Source organism: Plectropomus leopardus, chromosome 18, assembly GCF_008729295.1.
Source record: "Plectropomus leopardus isolate mb chromosome 18, YSFRI_Pleo_2.0, whole genome shotgun sequence".
NCBI lineage: Eukaryota > Metazoa > Chordata > Actinopteri > Perciformes > Serranidae > Plectropomus > Plectropomus leopardus.
Genome location: NC_056480.1, coordinates 9,851,583 through 9,863,305, shown reverse-complemented (window position 1 = coordinate 9,863,305; position 11,723 = coordinate 9,851,583). Strand labels below are relative to the sequence as shown.

The 11,723-nt window shown below is 40.9% G+C and overlaps 1 protein-coding gene across 1 annotated transcript in view; it reads left to right on the top strand.

Moving 5' to 3' along the window:
• efna3a (ephrin-A3a) overlaps nt 1-10,484 on the top strand; it is an 86,688-nt gene extending 76,204 nt beyond the window's left edge. Inside the window, exon 5 of the mRNA XM_042507169.1 lies at nt 10,366-10,484. Within this exon, the coding sequence (XP_042363103.1) occupies nt 10,366-10,484 (119 nt within the window). The remainder of the gene's footprint in view (nt 1-10,365) is intronic.
• The last annotated feature ends 1,239 nt before the right edge of the window (nt 10,485-11,723 follow it).

Below are 11,723 nucleotides of genomic sequence, written 5' to 3'. Positions count from 1 at the left end.
AGTTCCTTGTAGCTTGCAACCTGGTTGTTGCTGTCATTATAAAAATTCAGCGTTTCCGTAGTTACATTAATTCAGTCATGACAGGACACTAACTCAGTTCTCAGCACCACAGCTTTCCTCAGCCTTATGATGCCTTACATAATTATTTTAATGAGTTGCACACATTGAGGATGGCAGAGGCAGATTGAAAAATTGGGGAGCACTAGAAAAGAATAGCATGTTTATTGAAATGATTTTACACCAAAGATCAGTTATTAAATTGGGTAATATCAACCCAGAATTAATATGAAAAAACAAAATGTTTATCTCCCACAGTGTAACACACATACACACACTCACCCACACACACAGGTGAAGCCTCCACAAGGTCAGCAGAGGTCTTGTAAGGAATGAAAGGTCCATGTTTACCTAAGGAGAAAACATGTCAGCGAGCAAGTCAATTGTGCAGCTGAGTGGTTACATAAACCCTCTATTTTTCTTTCTCACAAAAGCCTCTTGCCGGGAATCATTTAGTATGCTTGTTTCTAGGAGCTGTGGGCAGTGTGTGACGAGGGCTAAGAGAGTGTGACCTGCCTGAGATGGAAACTGAGACCAGCAGAGACGGAGCGAGGAGAGCTCTTGAGCCATCAGCAACGAGTACCTTCAGAGAGAGAGAGAGAGGGCAGAAAGGAGAGAAGAGGGAGACAGACAGGGAGGCAGGGGGAGGCCGGAGAGAGAGGGAGAAACACAGTGAGACGGAGAGATAAAAGACAGGAAGGAGGCAGTGAAAGAGAAATGCAGCAGGAGAAAGGCTGACAGAAAGAGGGACAGATAAGGCAGAGAGAGAGAGAGAGAGAAACCGGCAGAAAAAGAGATAAAAACCGGAGTGGGGGCAGAGAAAGGGGGGTCGCGGAGAGAAGGGGCAGAGGAAGAAAGAAAAGCTCAGTGGTGGGCGAATTGCTCAGCAGTAACTCCGGCTCCGGCTTACGTAGAATTTAATATAAAAAAACACACACTGGCAAGAAATCATAAAAAATCATAGCCTCTAGCATTGTGATGCATTTTGCAGAATACATTTGGAGGAATAACAAAATCAGGACACATAGATTTATGCACGCACACACACACATTTTAAAACAACTCGTACCCTTGATGGCCCTTCTGACCGCTGGACACCCACTCTCTGACTCACCCTGAGGACCAGACCAGCCCACAGACTGACAAACAAATCTCTTGCTCTCTCTCCGCATATGTTTGGACTTGCTGTCATCCTCGTTACTTTATTATTAGCTGTGCTTCTACGTCACATTTTCCTTATTCAACGGGGTGTTTTGAGGATAATTCTAGTCTATTACAACTCCTGTTTCTGTAGTTTCAGCCATCATTTCAAGAGGTAATAATAAGGCTGTTAAGTTAAAAGCCTCTTTACATTTGACATTTCACATCGTTGTGCTGTCCAAATGGAGGGCAGGCAACTGGAGGCAAAAACTACCAACACTGCACAAATGCGTATGATTTTAGCTGTTTACCAGTCCCTCTAGGATGTTGCGATGTGGCAGTCACAACAATTAACGCATATTCAGCCAATCCCAGTTAACTCTGTGCAACCTTGCCATTTTGTCTAATCACTACTACTACACACAAATGTAATCATGCAAAATGGATAAAATCTCACGTCATTGTAGAGCTACATGCCACGTATTGATCCGCTCAGCCCCTCTCCCTCTCCCTCTCTCTCTTACCTCTTTTCCACCAGAATTTAGGCATGCACGTTTAAAATAGGCCATAAACAGTGTTCCCATTGCCAGTAGAGCAGGGCTCTGTACACAGCTCTGTAGCAGCAAAGCATGTGTGTAGGGCCATTGTTTTGGTGTGTGGTTCGATATCACGGACAGGCTGGAAAACAGGTTAACAGTAGAAAGCAGCATCAACAGAAGTCTGTGAAAACTTCATGGTGGTTACTTCTCTTTATATATCTCTTACTTATTCAGTCTCTTTCAAACTTGGTGCGGACTAATTTGGATCGATTTTTCTGCTGCCAAAGATCAGATAGACGGTAATTAGTTGTGGCACATCAAATTAGCACCTTCACTAGGGTGTTGTGTTTTCATTAATGCCGATCGGAGCTGGAGGCGATAAATACTCGTGACTACTGCAGTCATTTGACCTGCTTGTGAATGCTATTTGTACACATTCTCAGTTAGTGGGTGTTAGTGGGACTGCTGCTCTGTGCCTGAGAGTCACACACATAGTGACAAGGCTAACTGTTAGCATCACACGGCTAAAGTTACCCAACAGTTATTTTCAGGTTTAACGAGTCAATGTAATGGAAGTGTGAGATAAACAGCTCAATGTCATATGTTAACCACTACTGCAGGGCCTCAGCCCAAGCAGTAAAAATAATGAGTAGGGATAGGATGCACTGCATCAAAAGGCAGGAACAACTATATATTATGTTATATAAAGACGGACAACATTAAACTCCCCCAAAGTGACGCTGACACATTCTGATCTCCCCCTGGTGTCTGGCTGCAGTACAGGTCATAAGGCTTTATGACTTGTACTGTCCCCTCTATGTCAGTGAATAGGACATGGGCTGAGCTAAAAGATCAAATTACACACCAAATAAACTTTTCTTAAAGATGATTTCTGTTATTTTTGGTAATTCTTATCATGCTACTGTATGTCCAAGTGATTATTTTTCTCATGATTATAGTTTTAATGAGTTATTCAATTCTATAAAAAGGGGATTTTCTGTCATGATTGACAGTTGTGTGAGCCAATCTGTGAGCTCACATTCACTGGGGCTGCTCGTGATTGGTCGAGGCAGCATCCCAACTACTTGTGCAATTTTCACTTGCCCCACAATTTCATTGCAAACATGCACAGCAGTTTTTAGAAAAGCTGCCATGAAATCAGGCATTTCAAGCTGCAACAATCCCAAAAACAGCCCACAATATCCTGGAGTGACTAAATAAATGAAGATTCACTGAGAAATAGCAGCATCCAAAATCTCCGTCTTCAGTCTGTTGGAGCTGAGTCAACTAATGTCAAAACGCTGTGTCGCCTTGGATGACAGCTTCTTGATTTGACAGCTTCTCCATGTTTTTCGTCACAACCCAGTTTTTAACAGTGTTTCACCAGACCTCTGGGAACAGTTGACCCAGTAGTTAGTAAATAGTGGTAAAAGTTAATGTTAGCTAGTAACATTAGCCTGACAGAGGTGCATCAAAGTTCAGAGTTGAATTATAAAAGATAGTTACAGAGAATCCATCAGCATTTTAGCACCTCAGCTTCCCTCGTCTCAAAGTCAGTGGGTGTTTTGAATGTTTTTTTGTTTTTGTCAGAAGCCTTAAATAAGGTCTGTGGTTGACACAAGCAAAAGAGACTTTCACGTTTGGTTCTATGGCATAAAATACCTCATTAAATAACCCACTCGCAAACTTTAAAGTTTTTATTCGTCTAAAACAAGGCAGTTGCTAACAAGTGGCTAATTTAAACTACAGAACCTCATTACGCCAAACCGCACAAAATACGACTTTACAGCCTTGTAATGGTGGTAACGCAACCATAGTATAGTTCCTTTTAGCTTAGCAGTAGCTTTTTACTTCTGATGATTGCATTTAGGCTTCATAAATTCTAAAAGTGGTGTTTATTTGTGAAGATTGTCCTGCTGAACAAAACATGTAAGTATGGAAAACACAGAGAGTATTTTCATGTTTTATTATCTGCAGTAATTCAAAATCCAGTGGAAAAATCCCATAGGCATTTTGACGAGCGAACCAGGACGACTGTTAGCTTCCGGGTTGGCCCACAAAAAAACATCAACCCTGGGGCACTCGATACTCAAGCACGTACTCAATGGCCAAAAACTAGATGGCAGTTGTTCTAGTCGTGGACCTGACAACAGACAAAATTAGTCATTGTCCACTGGCACTCTTGCACACTGTAATTGCCTCGCTGTTTAACATATTAGTAACGTTAGAAGATCTGGATTACAAGGTAATTTCTTACAACTTCTGGAAAAAAAATACCAATTCTTGGTTTTGTATGGATCACATCCCACCTGAGTTTATATTTCTGATGATACCTTCTGCCTGCAGGTTCATATAACTCTTTTATGCAGTCGCATTCCTTCATTTCCAATTCACACAGTGTATAGGTTTATCTCTTCCTGCCCTCCATCTGAATTGCAAATTGTGATTGGAAACAAGCTATTGCCGAGATGTGGAAACATTGTGACACTGCTAAAGTCAGACAGGGAAAGAAACACGAGCAGTAAGATGATCAGGCAGGTTTTAAACAAATCCCCAGGTCAGCCACAGCTACTTGGAAGAGAAAATGGAGGCCAACAATAAAAATATTACTCAAGCTGTCGGCTGTAATCATCACAGTTCATCATTTGTGAAATGAGACGCTGCCACCATTTGCAATCTGTGTGCAAGCAGTGCCTGTGATTCATTTTTGTGAAATGGGACGCTGTTGGCTTGTTTACAACCTGCCTCATCATCTGACTCGCTTGTCTTTGTTGCCCCATTAGAAAGTGTTTCCATTAGCTCGGCAATTACTTTGACTGAGTCCACCATGTAACATCAACTGCAAAAACAAGACCCATGTTGTAATAAACTAGAATTATCTTTTTAAGTGTAAATTGACTTGATTTAACTTTTTGTTGGTTTTTATTTTCTAAACCCCTTGAAACACACATATGTTCTATAATGGATTTTGTTACAACAGAGAAATTGAACACAAAAGTGCCACAAGAGTTCAGCATCAGTGTTGCCGCTTGAATTAATCATAACCTGTTAGTTTCCTGCAGCAGAGCTGCATACACTCTGTGCATTCTTCCGTGTGTGACATACTTAAACGCTATCCTCCTATATGGAGCAAGTGCAGCAGTGGCAGAGGGCGAAAGGCTGTGACATAAATTAGTTGGTGGACCAGAAAATGCGACCGTAAACATATCATTTTAAGACGCATCAATAAGCACCGGCTGCCTTGATTCATCTGTTCTGAGTGGCTTGTTATGTGCAGAACATCAATCATAAGATATAGCTGTGATGCACCAAGCAAACCAAAAGACTTTATCCCATATGTGCAGCCTGTATAATCAGTGACCAGAAGAATTAAAACGATGCCTCACAAACATGTTATTGCCTCAAGTGATCTAATTTAATCGAGTAAATGTCCCTCTGTTGGCCTAATACTCAATTCCAAGTATTGAAGACCACATTTACTTGGCATTGTTGGATGTCTTTGATTTTCAGTTAACGCAGCCCAGATTATTATGGCATAGATTCAAATGCAGCAGATTTGTCAGATAATCATTCATTCTGTGAAATCTTCTCTAACATAGTACCACAAAAATAGGTTTCAAGGTTAGTAATGCAAAATACTAACCTATCTATGTTACGTAACTTCAAAATAGTAACATCAGATGATTTTTGCCTCCCTTTAGGTGGCAGGAGTGAAAATGAATCATCCTTGACATTTGCTGTGTTGAGGTTTCAGAATGATGGAGGCAGTTTTAGAACAATTAGATAGAAAATAGGAGCTCTACGAGAACAACACATCTTCATACAACAGCTTGTTTTATATGTTAAGAGCATGTTCAGTATATGATATCTAATGAATTAGCATCATTACATAACGTACTTAATGTGAAGTTACTTGCTTAGCGTAAAGTCAGGTAGGTTAGATTCACGGTGATGATGTAGTCTAGTATGCTTGTATGTGTAGCATACTACACTAGTGACATATCTGACACATCACATGTGAAGTTTGTCACATGACATACATCATGTTACATTAGTGATAGAAGTATCTATTTAATGCCAAATCATGATGTTTTTCCTAAACCTAACCAAGTAGTTTTGGAGCTGAACTGTAACGTTTCATTATGTTCAGGATGTGTTTAAAACTGTGACCGTAAGAAAAGTAATATATGCTGTTTTGAGGTTAATCATAGGAATTGTTTTTAAAGTCAGTGGGAACTAACATATTCTGTCATTAAGGTATTTGAGCATTGTGCGGAAATCTTTTCTCCCTGCAACCACTATCGCAGCTTTTGTGTCAGTTAGCAAAGTTGACAGCTGGATGGACCCCAACAAGAAAATGGCTAACATGAACACAGTGTCAGGTTGAAAAAAATTAAGTAAAAAAACTTCATAACAGTCTGATTACCTGGCTAGGAGTCTACATGTTTGTTGTAAATTTCCTATTAAATTTGCAGCTGCTTTCAGCACCGAAGGTCCAACCAGGGGTGGAGCCAGATGCTGTAAACATTTGGGGCTCAGTCCATTTCTGAGAATACAATACAATATTATGCAGAATTGCGTCTGAATTTCACCGGGTCTGTTGGCGTTACAGCCACGACTTGGTCTGTGGAGCTGATTGTGATTTCTAGTCAATGCTCAAGATTCCACTGGGCATAGGAGATAATGAAGCACTGTATTTAAAAAAGTTAAAATGTCTTACATATCTTTTTTGTTCATGAGTGATTATTAATTATTCATCCGTAACATAGCCACAAATCTTCAATCTATTCCATGTTTAGCCTTATTCTTTTTTATGATCTGTGTAATTATCAAGACGAGCATGTTTGTTGACTGAAACACGGCCAAAATTGTTTGATCTACTTCGTTCATGGCTGGACTGTAGACTGCAGCACATCAAAGTGGGAAAAAAACATCAATGAACATAATTTAAACAGACAAAAAAAGGAGAGCATTTAAAAATGTGTTCAATTCGGCCATGGTAGAATCACAAAAATCTTGAAAAATGACCACAAAATCAAGGGGAAATTATCAAATAAGCACAATCTCAAGTGTACAGTATCAGCTCTGCTTCTGAAACACTCACGGGTGCTCCTGGTGGGATATAGAACTGCATAGAGGGCAGAGTGAAACAGTGCTGCAGACATAACGTCACTGTCACGCGTCCAGTGAAATCAACGGGCTAGTCGCTTTTTATGCTATGTCACTTCACTTCCTCCTCAGTTTCTGTAATCATAATTACAGCCACCAGAGGGCAGCATCTTACACCTAAGCGTAGGTCTTAATAAGCTGCACAGTTGACCTATGTGGTGGTTTTTTTGCGTGAGTGTGAGCTATTTTCACAACGATTGAAGATATGTGCAGATTTTAGAGTTGTTTTTTTCCATTTTTGGTGTTACAGAACTTAACGCAGCATCAGTCTTATATACGCTTGGTGCTGTTTTTCTCTTGCTCTTTTTCATGGAGGTAGCTGCAGGCGAGTCTGTAGCTATGGAGGAAGATGGCATTTAGAATGTAAGCCAGCTGAATGCCACATTATAACACCTCCCCCTCTGACCTATAGAGCTGTAAGCACACATGATGGGTCTATCGCCTCATGTTGTTTACGCACCACTAAGAGTCTACCATCGTCGTGGCGTAGTTGGCACAAGGATTTATCAGACCAGACAACCTTCTTCCACTCATCGACAGTCTAGAGCTGAGGTTTCTTATCTCACTGTAAGTGCCTTGGGCGGTTTTCGGTGAACAGGAGAGCTACCCCGCGCGCTCTTCTGTTGTTATACCCCATACAGACGAGACTGCACCAGATTGTGCGCTCGAAAATTGATTGCTGTATCCCACAATTGTACTGTGATGTTAGGTGTCATACTGTGGACCTTTGATAACTTGTTATGGCCCGAAGCGCCCGACGTCCCCCACATTTATCTTCCAAGGACGGCCTCCCTAAATAGCAAGGGTTTTGAAGAGGTGCATATTGTGCAGCTTTGTGATTGTCAAAGCTCCTGGCACCCACAAATAAAGTCTGTAACATCACACGAAATGAGTCGGTTCACATGCAATGCAACTGTGGAAATGGAGTTGTTGCTGCTGCATGTACTTGTTTTTGTTAAAGTGAGGCAGAGCTCTCTTCGTCTGCAGGGACAGGCTGTTTCTTCTTCTGGTCACTGAGTATACATTTTTACTTATGGAGCCTTTCTGATGAAACCTTTTGGAGAAACAAACCGGATGGTGTGAAGGCCCCGCTGTGACACGTTGGCCCTACCTGAGGCAGTGCTGCTTTATATTCTCCCTCCTGCCTCGAGTTCATTCGGTGCACTGCGGTGTGAATGTCACTGTTGTGTGTCAACGTCACAGACAGATGCCTCGTGTTCCTTAAGAACAATTCTGACGCGGTCAAGAGTCACACACCACCAGGACAAACCAGAGAAGTCGGATGGTTTACTCTCAGACAGACAGCAACAACAAAATTCCTTACATTCATCAAACATCAGCTGTCATATGATTGTTGTTTCTATCTGTTATGTCTTTTCACATCCCTCGTTTTTTTTTTTACTTGTGGCCAATCACTGTCTCCACTATATATAGCAAACTCAAGACAGAGCTTTAACGTCACAGTGAAACAGCATTTTTAAGACATCTTGCCTCTTTAATTTGATGTATTTCCTGTTGAAAGCCAGTTTGATTTGATGGAAGACGATATGCCGGCTGGAAATTTTGCGCACTGGGACATTATGATGACAGCATAATAAAGTAAAAGTAATGGGATTTTGATAGACAAACACAATTTTTTGACAGTTTTTGAGGCACAATTTGTCAAATAGATTTTTTTTTCAACCTTCCAGGGTGAATTTAAAGGGGACCTGTTATGCTTTTCCTTATTTTCTGTCATATATTTAATGTGATAATGTCAGATGTTCATATCAAAATTGGCCAGAGTTTCAAATAATGAGGTGAACAAAAAAACAGGCCTCAGGCAGTTTTTAACACTCTGTTTCCAATGTATTTTTTTGTATTGTTCGATGCACACTATGGCAGGTGTATACATTGCAGACAGCGCTACATATAGCTCCATGCTAACATTAGGAAACGTGATCATGGTAGCTGGTGTTGTTAATTTCTCCCCTATTTTGTTCATATTCCTGCTAGAACATGTGCCATGGAGAATTTGGTTTAGAAACTTTTCTTATTGGTTCTTCACAGTTGAAAGTGCAGCTATACTCCGTTACAGTCATTCACCTGGCTGCAAGTACACTGCTACATGTAGCTACATGCTAACAATAGGAATCATGGTATATAAGTGGATAATATTTTGGTTTAGAAGCTTTTATTGGTGCTTTTTCAGGGTAGAAAGTGCTGCTCTTGTCCTCTGCTGCACCCCACCCACAAGTAAACTGCTACATGCGAGGTAAACATGTAATCTTGTTTGCCAGTTTTGTGAATTTTTCCTCTATTTCAGATCATATAGCTGCTCTGCAGTTGTGTTTAGAAGCCTTTATTGTTTATTTTCAGAATAAAAAGTGCTGTTATCTTACTTTACAGTCATTCCCTCATCTGCAAGTACACTGCTACATGTAACTACATGCTAACTTCAAGGAAACATGTAACCTTGGTTGCTGATGTTATTAATTTCTCCCTGATTTTGGTTCATAATCCTGCTGGAAAAATGTCTGGTTGTGTTTAGAAGCTTTTATTGGAGATTTTTAATGGTGCTGCTATCCTCTTTTACAATCATTCTTTGGCTGCAGGTACTTTTGGCTGCAGGCTGCTACTCTACATGTAGCCACATGCTTACATCAAGGAAACATTTAATCTTGGTTGCCAATGTTGTTATTTTCTTTCCCCAATTTTGGATCATATTCTTGCTGGAACATGTCCAGTTGTAGTTAGGAGCTTTTTTTTTTACAGTAGAAAGTGCCACTATATTCCTTTACAGTAATTACCCCAGCTGCATGTACACTGCTACATATAGCTACATGCTGGTAAACATATAATCTGGGTTGCCACTGTTGTTAATTTCTCTGCCAGCTCAGGTTGTTCTTATAGCTGTGTGAGCAACATAGCTCTGTTTGGTCCCCTTTTGCTTTATTTTGTAATAACCCTCTAGATATAATGGGAAACATTATGTCGAGACAGCGCATAATGACTCAGTGTAATCCACTTTTTACCGAATAATACAAAATGTGTTCTTCCAGCTCTTTCTCTGTCTATCCCCTCCAGCTAATGTTCTGTTGTGTCTAATCAATGGCAAGGCCATAGTAATTTGGTTTGATTGAAATCCCTCTAGGATAAAAACATCATTAGTGTGAAAAGAGGAATACATGGAAAGAAAAACAGATCAGAAACAAAAGTGTTTTTAATTTTCCATCCCATGGGGGAAAATGGCCATATGTAGCAGTACTGATGATAATTGGTGGTTTGTTGATAATTGCATCATGTCTTTTTCTCTGCATATGTTAAAGCGCAATTTGCATGCATCACAAACTGTCTTTAGATTGATGAATTAATAATGTAGTAATGGTTCATTTCCTTCTGTCTGGCACACAATTTCTCTCGCTCTCTCACACTCTTCTTTTTTTCCCACTTTTTTCTCTTTCTGTGACTTCCTCTGCAGATGAGTTTAACCCCGAAGTTCCCAAACTGGAGAAAAGCGTCAGTGGCAGCAGCCCATCACGTGACCGCCTTCTTCTCACCGTGGCGATGCTGCTCGTGTCCGCCGTCCTTTTGTCCTAGCGACTTGTCACTGTGAGTGACACTTCATGCATAGCTGGGACCGCCTTGTCCAAAGGGCTTTGTATCCACTGAGTTGTTGATGTGAAAGTTGGCAGACGAGAATCAAACGGAGGTGCAACACGACCACAATCAAAAGGACACAGAGAGAACATCCTTGAACTTAACTAGACTTTAAAAAAGGAGAGGCCTTTTTGCTGTCATATTTACACCCGTGTATTCTGATACTCCATGTGTTGTCGGACATCATTATCACATGAACACCACGGCATTTCAACATGGAGACCACAACCAATATTCAGACTTCTGCGCTGCTGTTATGCTGAAAATGGACTTGTAATGATTTAGACTACACACTTTTATTGTAGCATGGATATTAAAATCACCTGAAGCTGCTGATGAAAGCAAGGTTTTCTAAAGAAGATGGCAAACTTTGTAGTGGATTTTCAGGCCTTGGACCACGGACCAAGTGTGTTGATGGATAAAACTCAACTTAGACGTAGTTTAAAAAAAAAAAAAAGCAAGCAGGACTCTGGAACTGTACTGATCTAACCTGTCCTACACAGGATATTTATATTATCAGTCAGTGATGAGAGCTGCTGCCATTATCCTGGACACTGAAGAATGTTTTCACACTGGTGAGAGGGAACTGCTGGTTATAAGAGCCCAAGGTGTTTTCTGAAGAAAAAGGGAAAGACTTTGTGAGGATATCCACGGGCCTTTCAAGAATCCATTTTCACCAGACATCAAAAATACCCCTGGCTTTGTGATAGGTACAAACGCAAAGCCTGCGTTTCTTAGAAGATAGCGAGTGTCCTCTTAGAACTAGTCCTTTGTCTGCATTTCCTGCCTTCACACTGTAACAACCTGAGAAAAATACAGACCCCGGACTAGTAATTTGACGGCACTTAGACTTGTGTGTTTTATTCCGATGCATTTACCCTCAGCACTCCGCGTAGATTTTCCGGATGTCAAACCTTTCTCCTCGCAGCAATCAGCAGTCATTCAGAATACCACTAATTTACAATTCTTAAAAAACCCTCTCTCTTTCTCTCCGCAGCAAGTTCCCTTTTAATCCCAAACAGCCCCATCTATTCCTTTTCCACTTCAGAGGTTCCCAGCCAATCAGTGCTGATGGCCATTACAGCAGTCACCATGGAAACCACCCCATACAGTCGCCAGAGTGCGGCAGGTGCCTGAGGAGAAATTGTGCTTTGAGTCTCAAAGTAACGCTGCCGCCAT